At 42.0% G+C, this 12,605-nt stretch overlaps 1 protein-coding gene across 1 annotated transcript in view; it reads left to right on the top strand.

Moving 5' to 3' along the window:
* The window catches only part of SEMA6A (semaphorin 6A), a 73,006-nt gene extending 63,429 nt beyond the window's left edge, over positions 1–9,577 (top strand). The window contains exon 19 of the mRNA XM_007956722.2: positions 8,379–9,577. Coding sequence (XP_007954913.1) covers positions 8,379–9,577 — 1,199 coding nt within the window. The remainder of the gene's footprint in view (positions 1–8,378) is intronic.
* Positions 9,578–12,605: the final 3,028 nt, after the last annotated feature.

The following is a 12,605-nucleotide window of genomic DNA, read 5'->3' as shown; positions in this document are numbered from 1 at the left end:
ATCCTCTTTTTTGCCTTTGCATATTTCTCTAAAGGACACAGAGAGGCTTTGTTGTCTTTGTGGTCACCCGGTCTACTTTGCACAGATGCCTATTAATCACTTCATTATGGAGACAGACACATCCATCATATCACAGCAGCTCCGAAACAGGCAGTCCAGTGAACAGGGCCGAAAGAGAGAGAGAGAGAGAGAGAGAGAGAGAGAGAGAGAGCGAGCATACTTAACCATTTCGATATCGGCTGCCTGGGTCTCACTCTTAGAGAGATAATTGGGTGGTAGTTGGTACTTACTTGTTTTGTGCCAAGTGGATTCTGACTCATAGCAATATGAGAACTGTCCCATTGGGTTTTCTAGGACACAGATTGCTAGTTTTTTTCTGTTGCAGAGATGCTGGTGGCTTTGAACTGCTGGCTTTAGTTTAGCAGCCAAGCACTTAAGCATTGCACCACCAAGGCTTTTTGATATTTACCTTAATAGGTGCAATTTATTTTTATATTTTTGTGTTTTGCATTCTTTTTGATACATCAGATAACATCTCTCGATTAGCTCTGTAAGCTGAAAAGAATATGTAGTTGAAGACTAAGAGTTTTAATTTAAAAAACAGTAATAAATTCAGGTAGATTTCAAAACCAGTTGTCCTCTAATCGATTCCAATTCACACAGCCCCATGTGTATCAGAGTAGGGCTGCTCCATAGGATTTTCAATGGCTTTTTTTTTTTTTTTCTTTTTTCCTTTCTAAACTTCTTTTTAAGTCATTCAAGGCTTTTCATGACCTACTTAGAAATGGTGTTTCTGGCTCTATAGAGCTCTTATTTTTCCTATAAAGGTACTCATTCATTCATTTATTTACTGTATAACATATATTTAACCTGAGATCTAGGTGATGTGGTTAGATGAAGGGGAACGTGGGACAGGTGTATTTCAGGCAGAAGAAATGTCCTGTGTGAAAAATAGCAAGCAAGTAAGAACACAGCAAGTTGCTGGGAAGTAGAGTGTAACAAGACTAGAAATGAGTTAGAAATGAATTAGCCGTTACTGAAAGACGCCTACACATCTCTCTTGTCATACCTTTCTCCCATGTATCCTAGCTTAACTCAAATGCCATCTCCCATGCAAAGCCTGTGCCCAGAATTGCAGCAGAAACAATCCATTTCCTGCCTTTTCCATACTTCATATGTTCTTTTTTTTTTTTTATGAGTTTCGTTTTGAATTCTGAAAATATTCCTAATGTGTATCCTTGAAAGATATTCCAAAGGGAGATGAAGTTTAAAATTACTGAAATTTGTTGTTTCCATTATATCTGGAAGGGGAGGAAAGATAACTAGATCAGTTTTAAGAGTTGTTAAATTTGTTATTAGTTTCCCTTAACACCTCTGATTACATTTAATTTTTTTTTTTTTTAATTGTGATTTGGGTGAAAGTTTACAGAGCAAATTCATTTTCCATACAGCAGTTCACATATACTTTGTCTCATGACATTGACTACAATTTACCGCAATGCAACAGCTCCCCTCCCACTTCCTCCCCATAGTTACTTCTTCCCTGTGTCCATCCCTCCATGCACTCCTGCCCCCTCAGCTGTCTCCCTGTGCATAAAGAGCCCTTCTTTCTCCCATGATTGTTCTCTCCAAGGAGTGTATCTACCTCAGGTAACTGTTAACTCATATGCCTGTCTTTTGTTTGTCTGGAAGCCACAGGTGTGGGTTAAATTCCAGACCTGAAAGGCAGCTAGGGAGCATAGTTTCAGTGGTTCCACCAGGCTCTATCAGACCAGCAAACCTGGTCCCTTTTATTTTTTCTCCCCCCAAATGATTTTGAGTTTTGTTCCACATTGTTCTCCCTGTCTATCCAGGGTCTCTTACATAGATCCCCCTCTAGTGGTTGACAGTGGTAGCCGGGCACCATCTAGTTCTTCTGGTCTCATAGTCATATAGGCTGTGGATCGCATAGTATCCCAATCGCTAGGACTAATTGTTTCCATGAATCTTTGGTTTTCTTCATTCTTCTTTACTCTAGACGAGGAGAGACCCATCATTGCTTCTGGATGGCTGCTTGCAAGCTTTTAAGATCCCAGTAGCTACCTGCCAAAGTAGGAGGTGGAACAATGTTTTGTTTAGTATGTTATGCCAATTGAGCTTGATGTCCCCTGTGACTATGGCCCACAGGTTCAACTACTCTCTCCCTCTGGGTAGCTGTCTATAACCAAGTGACTACAACCTTGTACCCAAACCCATGTATAGGGTTGGCAGACAATGGTCCTATAAGTGTATTTGTATGATGTGAATTCCCAGGTGTATCATACAGCTGACAAGGGACAAAATTTTAGTCACTTCATATGTTCTTGTGTGTGAACTAGATACATGGGTGATTGGAACCCAGATCTTGTTGGATAATGAATACACCAAGAGAACCACAACCCAGCCCTGAGTTGGGAGAGGACTCATTTCTTAAGCTCATTGTCTCAGAGTCTGACACTGGGCTTCCCATGCACAGACCAGGCAATCATCGAGAACTTGCAAGCAGAACTACCAGAAACTGCTTTCTTTTCTGTAATCAAATGAAACCCACTGCCATCAAGTCAATTCCGACTCCTAGCGACCCTATAGGACAGAGTAGAACCACCCTATAGGATTTCCAAGGCTGTAAATCTTTATGAAAGCATGTGCCTCATCTTTCTCCTGTGGAGTGGCTGGTTGGATTCAAACTACTGACCTTTCAATTAGGAGCCCAATGCTTTAACCACAGAACCACTAAGGCTCCTCTTTTTTTACTAAATAATTTGTTATTTAATATTTCCCAATTCATTGACATGGCGTCATATGAAAAGCCAAAACTGTTGAACTCCCTCTTATTTTACAGTTTAGAATTGCTCTCATTTTGAATTGCATATTGCAGGGCCTAGGGGAATGGGGTCATTTGCAATCTTTTCATTACATTGTCTTCTGAAGAGCTTCAAACATCCCGCGGAGGCCTCCCTCCAGAGTCTGAAAACTCTCACCTCAGAAAAAAAAGACTGGAGAGTCTATTCATTCTCAGTTCTGCCAATTTAAGGCAGGATTTCAGAGAAATCTCTAAGCCATTGTGTGCCTTGCTTCCCGCAATAGGAAAGTGGAAAGAATAACCATTTAGCACCTCATGACTGGTGAGAAATAGCTGGTGGTTAATGAATCAATGCAAGGGATTTTTCAGGTACTGTTCTCATTACTAATGCCCCATTTTCAATTGGTGAGAGTAGGGGGCCTCAGGGCTGGTAAGAGAAGACCCCAGGGTGGAGAAACCAACTCTGATTGCTCCTCTTCCAGTGGGGGGGAGGGGGGAAGCATTCCATCCCACCAAGGCCCTTCCACATACCCCAGGTTACCAGGGGGCATCTGAGGCAATGGGTGCTCATCCCAGCTCCAGCCCACACCCTTTGCAGAGATGTGTTTGTTTCCGAATATTAAACTCCACCTGAGCAGTCATTTGTTACAAATAACCCATTTTATTCTCATCATCTCTTTTGGAATTATCCAAGAACCAATTTCTTTTCATTTTTAAAATACTTTCTTTTATTATTGCTTTAAAAAAATTCTGAGTACCTTTATAGATTTCTTTTGATTTGCCTGATAGGTGCTGATATTAAAATTCCTGCTACACAATTGGAAAAATAATTTATTTCTGTGACTTCAAAAGCAAGGTAATAGTCACTCCAAAGATGACCAACCATGTAAAAGCCCACTTCAAAAGTTCTCTCAAATGTATTGGAAACCCATTTATTCAACAATCATTTACTGAGTGCCTAGGACCCCTGGGGATGGCTAGGGTCATAAGATAAAATATGATCTTTGCCCTCAAGGAGCTGATTCTAGTTATGATCCGCTGGGAGTCTAACCATAATCGCTGTGCATTGTTCAATATTTCCCTTTTTTGTTGATCTACTTATTTCAGAATTCAGGACCTATAGGTTGTCCTGGCAACTTATAAACCAAATGTATTGGAGCTGGGAAGAAAGGTTCTATCTCTCTCCTCCGGGAGACTGACAACCAATGCAGATCAAATGGAACAGCTACAACTATGGCTCATATGCTCTCTGTGAACCACTAACTTACCACTTCTTCTTTGTGGCTTCTTTTGACCTTTAGATTTGCCCAGCAAACTACAGCATTTATAGCCCTTTCCTATTCATTATTACATTTGATTCTTGTCATAACCTATCCCCAGCTTAGTAAGGTAGTAAGATTATTTTAACCCCACTCTATAGGTGAAAAAACTGAGGCCCAGAGATGTTAAGTCACTTGCCAAAAGGTCACCCAACCAATAGACAGAAGTATAAGCCTCCACACCTTTTGAGATATTCTTCAGTGTTGCTTGCACCAGCCTGTAGGATCTCTTGGACAAGTCTGATAATTTCAATCCTTCATAGTGACCAGTGTCACAAAGCTGATTTGATCATGTTTATGAATGTTAGTTGTGATATAAGCAGAAACTTCAAATTTGGAGATTATTTTAAAAAATAACTATTAAATTCTTTTCATTTTGAACTGTACTTTCAACTTAATGTCTAATATCTTTCTAACTTTGGGCATGGGATTTCTGAATCTGCACAAGCAGATGAGAGGAGCCACCTGCCTCCAGTGGCTGTCTAAAAGCTGAAGAGAAGCAGAAAGGTTTTTAAGGGCACTATTTACATAACAAAATGAGATGGAAAAAAATCTGTCTGAGACACCATTTTCCTCAAAGGTCATATCTTACTTGACATGTTAACAACCGAAAACCTGAACTCAAATGCCACACACTAAAGAGTTTTTCCCAGTAAAGAGCAATTGATTCTGTGAGTCTTAGGTAGCCAAAGGAGCTCTGGTGGCACAGTGGATAAAGCACTTGGCTGTCAAACCAAAAGGTCCACAGTTTGACAGTTCTGCAAAAAATACAACCACTGCCGCAGAGTCAGATACGACCCATGGCGACCACTCCTTGGGTTTCCAAGGCAGTATCACTACAGAAGTAGATTGCCCCATCTTCCTTCCAAGGAATGGCTGGTGGGTTTGAACAGCCAGCCTTCTGGTAAGCAGTCAAATGCCTTAGGCACTACACCACCGGAGCTCCTTCTCCATCCTATAAGGTCGCTAAGAGTCAGAATCAACTCTGTGGCAGTGGATTAAGTAGCCAAGGACCTTGTAACCCAGAACCATCAGACACATGCAAGAATGAAATTTGCAACTTAAAACAGGGTTTAATACTGTCAAGAAATTTGAAGATTTTGTAGTTTTCCCAATTAAACAAGAATCAAACAAGTGAATAGTCTTATTCTTCTGTTCCTTGTAAGCCGAGAGGTCAATTTCCATTGTAGAATACCAGAGTTAATTTTAATTTAAGAAATAAAGGGGAGAAAAAAAAAAAAAAAACAGTTGCTGTTTGGTCACTTTTGATTCATGGAGACCTCAAGTGTATCAGAGTAGAACTGTGCTCCATAGAGTTTTCAGGAACTATTCTTTCAGAAGTAGATCACCAGGCTTTTCTTCTGAGGTGCCTCTCAGTGGACTCAAAGCACAGCTTCTCCGTTAACAGCATAGCCCCTTGACCTTTACACCACTAAGAAACTCCTAACTATCGATACTGTATTTTGCTACTAAAAAAAAAGAAAAAATAGCATGGTGCATTTACAAAAATGCCTCCCAGAGGGAGGGAGCAGTTGGCAAACAATCTTATCAGGTCTGTGTTATTTGCATAAAATATGCTGTTGTTATTTGCCATTGAGTCAGACTTGACTCTTAGTGACCCCTCCTTGGGTTTCCAAGGCGGTATCACTATGGAAGTAGATTGCCCAACCTTCCTTCCAAGGAGTGACTGGTGGGTTAGTTACCTATAATATAACTATATAATTTATTGGGAAGAAAGCCTCCATGAATATAGATGCCTGGAAAGGTTTCATTGCCATGAAAAAATATATATACCTAGTACCCACAATGGGAGCTCTGGTAGCGTAGTGCCTAAGGCACTTGACTGCTAACCAGAAGGCTGGAGGTTCAAACCCACCAGCCACTCCTCGGAAGGAAGATGGGGCAATCTACTTCCATAGTGATACTGCCTCGGAAACCCAAGGAGGGGTCGCTATGAGTCGGGTCCGACTCGACGGCATATAACAACAACAACAGTACCCACAATGAGTGGGATCTAACCTGCCTTAGACTTCACTAAGTCAATGAGGGAAATTATACCCATTTTATTCACAGGTGTGCATTTTTGTGCAATTACGTGTAGGTGGTTAAAACTGATGTTCGATAGAATCCATACACAATCAAAATTGAAAGAAAATCAGTTGCTATTTTAACATGACAATAACGAAATGCAAATTTAGGGAAGAAATTTTCATTAGCACAGTTCCTTGGTGACTAGATACTAAAACATTTGAAAGCAAACACCCCACAGTTTGGGGAGCTCCATCACATAAAAGATGAGCGTTATAGACAAATTTCCCTGCTGTTTTTGTGGCTCAGTTTCTACCCCTTAAAAGTTCATGGAGATTAATCTGGAAATATTTGAAAAGTGACACATTTGGAAATTATTCTATGTCTTACCATTTTGCACTCTCTTTATCCAGGGAGAACTGCCTGGACTGCCCTTTATTACCACAGGCATTTGTTTAATCACAGAATCTTTGTTTCTTTAAAGATATTTGCTGCTTTTATTTATTCCCCACCAGAAGTCACAGTTCTTTGCATCAGAACAATCATTTCCACAGCAACCAACTGTGATTTCACAACTGAGGGAAGGAGGACAGTTTAGAAAGGAGGGAGGAAGAGAAAAAGAACAGAATCTTCAGGAAAAGGTTTCTGGGTTTTAAAATCATCTCTTCAGTAATCAAAATATTTTAGCAGAAAAACCCCATGGCAAAGCTGCATTTCTTCAAGAGTTGGCTGTGCCATAAAAAAAGCATTTTGGCGGAAATTTAAAGGTTGTATGTTGTGGGTTTGGGAAAGGACAGAGAGTTTTATTTCATTTCATTCTAATTCTGTGCCACTGATGTCTGTCGGTAAAATACGTTAAACATATTCCAGAAAGAGTTGATTTAGTAGATGAAAAGTGTGTCTCCCAAGACCCAAGAAGGTACATTTTCTGTCTTGCTATCATTTCTGTAATAGAAACAATGTTTACATTTCCTCAGTCCATGCAGTGCCTCTAATGTATTTCTGTTCTCTCACTCTCCAGAGGCAGGAATTGAGGTATTTGAGATTTTATTTTTTAGCTACCGCATCAAGCACTTAAGATCTGACAATTGTGATGTGTATTCCCACATGGTATTAAAAAATAAAAGCTTCAGTGTTTGCATTTGATTAGAGTGTCTCAGCTTGGTGGCTGATTAAGCAGGTTCCCTAAACCAACTTCTTCAGAAAAGCAGCATCTTGGCTAATGTACTGTAAGATTATTGACCGGTGTAGTCATATAATTTTTATTAAATTGAAGAGGTTAGTTCACCGTGACAGCAAACTCTAGCCGTAATAATGAGACTTGACACTCCTCAAACCCACGCCTGGGCCCCAAATGGTCTTTTTTTGTTTTATTTTGTTTTTGTTTGTTTTGTTTTTGTTTTTTGAGGGGTGGTGCAAGATCAGCATAAACATTTATAATCTATGAACTTTAGCTATTTTCTTTCACTGTAAATGACACAGACTCTTCTTATCTAGTTGCTTGAAATGGAAACATAGCCTGTCTTCAGACTGAGACCACAGTGCTCACAAGGAGGCCCCTGCTGGAAGCTTAAAGTGATGGGCAGTTAACATACATAAAAGGAGTCACTGGGTGGTGCAAATGGTTTAGCCCTGGACTACTAACTGACATGTTGGCAATTCAAACTCTCCTAGAGACACCTCTGAAGCAAGGCCTGGCAACCTGCTTCCATAAGAACAAAGCCTTGGAAACCCTATGGAGCAGTTCCACTCTGTCATACATGGGGGTCGCCATGAGTCAGGATCGATTCTGTGGCAACTAAAAGTAACAACAACAACAAAAAAAAAAAATGGGCATAAAATTATACCCTCTTCATCCTGACTCAAAATATCTGGGTTATCCAATTTTATGAGGGGAATATTTTAAAAGAGGGATAAGTGAATTTTGAAAATTGAAAACGACTATATTTTAAGGAGTGAGGCACAGCAGAAAGAGCATGTACTTTCGATAACACAAAGAAGGCAACAAATGAAGTCTATTTACATACTTCACAGAGGGGCCTTCAGGAGGATTAATTAGTTAATGTTTGGCAAGCTGTGCCTTGAAGACAAGTGATGCAGAGGTGCTATTGTCACTTATTACTGTTATTAATTAACAGGGTGAATGCCAAACAAAAATAAGCCAGGTGGTGTGCTTCATTTCTTAACACCAGATGTGATGTCTATTGCAGGAGTGATTCGGGAAAGTTACCTCAAAGGCCATGATCAGCTGGTTCCTGTCACCCTCTTGGCGATTGCAGTCATTCTGGCATTTGTCATGGGGGCCGTCTTCTCCGGTATCATTGTGTACTGCATCTGTGATCACCGGCGCAAGGATGTGACCGTGGTGCAGCGTAAGGAGAAGGAGCTCACTCACTCTCGCCGGGACTCCATGAGCAGTGTGACCAAGCTAAGTGGCCTCTTTGGAGATACTCAGTCCAAAGATCCAAAGCCAGAGGCCATCCTCACGCCACTCATGCACAACGGCAAGCTTGCCACTCCCAGCAACACGGCCAAGATGCTCATTAAGGCTGACCAGCACCACTTAGACCTGGCAGCCTTGCCAACGCCAGAGTCGACCCCAACACTGCAGCAAAAGCGGAAGCCCAGCCGCGGGAGCCGAGAATGGGAGAGGAACCAGAACCTCATCAATGCCTGCACAAAGGACATGCCCCCCATGGCCTCCCCTGTGATCCCCACAGACCTGCCCCTCCGGGCTTCCCCCAGTCACATCCCCAGCGTGGTGGTCCTGCCCATCACGCAGCAGGGCTACCAGCATGAATACGTGGACCAGCCCAAAATGAGTGAGGTGGCCCAGATGGCCCTGGAGGACCAGGCTGCCACGTTGGAGTATAAGACTATCAAAGAGCATCTTAGCAGCAAGAGTCCCAACCATGGGGTGAACCTCGTGGAGAGCCTGGACAGCCTGCCCCCCAAAGTCCCACAGCGGGAAGCCTCACTAGGCCCTCCAGGAGCCCCCCTGTCTCAGAATGGCCTGAGCAAGCGGCTGGAAATGCACCACTCCTCCTCCTACGGGGTTGACTATAAGAGGAGCTACCCCACGAACTCGCTCACGAGAAGCCACCAGGCCACCACTCTCAAAAGAAACAATACTAACTCCTCCAATTCCTCACACCTTTCCAGAAACCAGAGCTTTGGCAGAGGAGACAACCCACCACCCGCCCCTCAGAGGGTGGACTCTATCCAGGTGCACAGCTCCCAGCCATCGGGCCAGGCGGTGACTGTTTCGAGGCAGCCCAGCCTCAATGCCTACAACTCACTGACGCGGTCGGGGCTGAAGCGCACGCCCTCGCTAAAGCCGGACGTACCTCCCAAACCTTCCTTTGCTCCCCTTTCCACATCCATGAAGCCCAATGATGCGTGTACATAATCCCAGGGGGAGGGGCTCAGGTATCGAACCAGCAGGAAAAGCGAGGCGTCTGCTCAGCTCCACAAGGTTCTCAACTGCCTCAGAATACCCACCAGACGAAGATGGCCAGAGGCAGAGCTGAGGATGCTGGGTCCTCTTCTCTGGGACACAGGGATACTCTTGAAAAATGGGCCACGTGGTTTGGTGAAGGTTTGCAACTGCGGGACTCACCTCCATTCTCTTCCTTCACTCTCCCTCACAGCCTACAACAGGTTGGACTCACAAAAGACTTAAATTATCATCACAAACATGAGCCAAAAGCACATACCCACTCATCCGCACACAAACACACACACACACACACACACACACCCCCCACATGCATACAAAACACACACACAGGTGAACAAGTAACTATAACATTTTGTCCATAACTGCACGGGGCATTGCCAAACCGGGCTAGCCTTCCAACCTGCAAAACACAAACACATTTTTTAAAAAACATCACGAAAATTAAAAAGACAAAAAAATTAAGAAATCATTGATAATTCTAACTCAGACTTTAACAATGGCAGAAGTTTACTATGTGCAGATACTGTGAAATGCCCACCAGTGTTACAGCTTTCTGTTATAGCAGATTAATGCCATGTTGGGCAACTATGTCATAGATTTCTGCTCCTCCTCTCTTTTAATGAATAACGTGACCGTTAACGCAAGTAACTCTTTATTTATTGTTCACCTTTTTATCCTTAAGGAAAGGACTCTTCCACATACCATCCTACGAACAGCTCTTCAGAAAGCCCATTGAAAGTTAAACTATTTAACGTGAAATCCATTAACTGGAATAATTAAGTTTTTTTATTTTTACAATAAATTCACTGAGTAAATAAGTTGGAGCTGGAATTCTGAGCTTTGTGTTTGGACTGTCTGATCTCTAGCTAAAGGAAAGAGTTAAGAGGGGGATATTTATTTAAATCCATCAGTTAATTTGCTGGTCAGGTCTCTGGCCTATAACATGCAAAATAATAATAATAATAATAATTAGTTTAAAAGTCCTTCCAGATCCTAACTTCTAAAGCAACCAGGAGAGAAACTTTTAGAATGGCACATCCTCCCTGTCCCGTTGCCACCAATGTGGCTTTGTTGGTGGTTACTACTTTCTGTGAAGGCACCAGCTTGTGATCCGCCATCTCATTTCACCTTGCATGTGAGACTGCAGACAAAATCAACAAATGGTGTGAACTAATTAATATGCTGGCTGCTACCTTACATAAATTAATGGTTTGATCACACGGGTTTTTCATGGGGTTACATCTGTGAATAGCCTGTTTTCCACATGTAAATTTGTGCCTTACACCCAAGTTGTGTACACTTGTAAACTGTCGGTATGATAAACTTTTCCCCCTTTTGAAGTAAATGCAAATATTTATTTAACCCTCCTTCCCCCCACCTCCACTCCAGCCCTCTGGGAGATTGGAGTCAAGCAGATGGAAGAAGAATGCAGTGGTGATCATTATAATCCCATAGTCCAGGAAAGCTAGGCAGCACCACACCCTCCAATTCACATTTCCTTCTAGTTGTGCCAAGCTGAACTACCCTTTGGCCATGCTGCTGCTGAGTATGGATCCCAGTGTTGTGGGTGGCAAACCCCTTCTTCCTCCAGAGATCCCTGCTTCCCTTGTATTCTCAGATCATTTCAATATGGTGATATCCTCATTAGCAAGCAGGAAAGGGACTGGTGTCTCCATCTTTATTTCTGCTGTGTCCACTTGCTGGAGAACATGTGTGCAGTTGGGCAGGCACCTGGGAGGGGTCTCTAAGCCATGTGCTCTGAACACACATGCAATGCACACAAAGAAATAACATGGAAATAGATGCAGGCAGGCTGGCCCCTGCTGTGATTAATGAATAACTCTTAAGTACAAAGCCAACCACAATGGATATTTGCAAAACGTTGACTAGGGCAAAAGATTTTTAGTTTGTTTTTTTTTTAATTATGCTTTTGTTGTTATTGTTTGTAGAGGGTGGGGGGGGAGTGTGTTTTTCTCCCCTTGGTTTTCATTTGCTCAAACATACAGAAGAAAGAACTTTTGTTTATTATGACAAAAGAATTGTCAACATACTGTAAAACTTGAGCATTGTTGTTGGTTGTTATTGTTTTGTTAAACAGCTAAACTGTTTGGTGATCTGTTGGTCTCTTTTATTTCCAGTTTGATCTTCTGGATTTAGTTTTTCTTAATAAATAAATAAAACTTGAACAAAAAAAAAGACTGACAAGGACAATTTTGAGTTGGCTAGTGAGAAACTGGTGGTCGCCTTGAGTGTGTAGTAAGGGTGAGTACACCCTTGGTTTGAAGTATCCATTGCAATTTTGTTGTTGTTGTTCAGGATAGTGTTTTGTTGTTGTTGTTACTATTACATGTTTTGGGTTTTGTTTTGTTTTGTTTTAGTGGACTCAGTGGTCACATCCTATGTACTATGTAGGTTGAAACATGAAGTCTTTTTTTGAAGCTGAGATCTTGTTTTTTCCCTTGAATTTTCTCTAGAAATGCAGACATTAGGAAAGTTATGGATATATACACACACATCACCCTGCTATCTTCTCCCCATGCTTGACTTCCTAGAGTATTGATGATGCAGTGCCCACCAGCGGGCAGAGTTGAAATGTGATCCCAGTGTGTGTGGGCGTCACTGCCTCAACTGTGTTAAGTCAATCTGATCTGCGTCAAAAGTGACCTTCCTGTCCCACTGTGTCCCACAACCCATCACTTGACGGTGTTAACCCTAAAATGCCCACATGTATTGAGCAGGTCTTCTGCAGTTAAGTATTTCCCCCTTTTTTTCCCCACTGTGTGTGGGGGTAGGGTCCATAAACCTGAGTGTGCCTTTGCTTTCCACCCCTGCTAGCCACTGGTAGATGCACCCAACTCAGATTTATATTTGTTGTAAAGTTGTAAAAATATTGTGATGTCACCAATATCCCTGCCATCTCCACATCCCCTAACATCTGATTCACGACTTAATGTATGTTATAAAAAAAAAAAAAAAG

The sequence above is a fragment of the Orycteropus afer genome, unplaced genomic scaffold, assembly GCF_000298275.1.
Source record: "Orycteropus afer afer isolate SDZICR_OR568_19922 unplaced genomic scaffold, OryAfe1.0 scaffold00654, whole genome shotgun sequence".
In the NCBI taxonomy this organism is placed as follows: Eukaryota; Metazoa; Chordata; class Mammalia; order Tubulidentata; family Orycteropodidae; genus Orycteropus; species Orycteropus afer.
The sequence above is the reverse complement of the archived record's forward strand: the minus strand, read 5'-3'. Positions and strand labels throughout refer to the sequence as shown.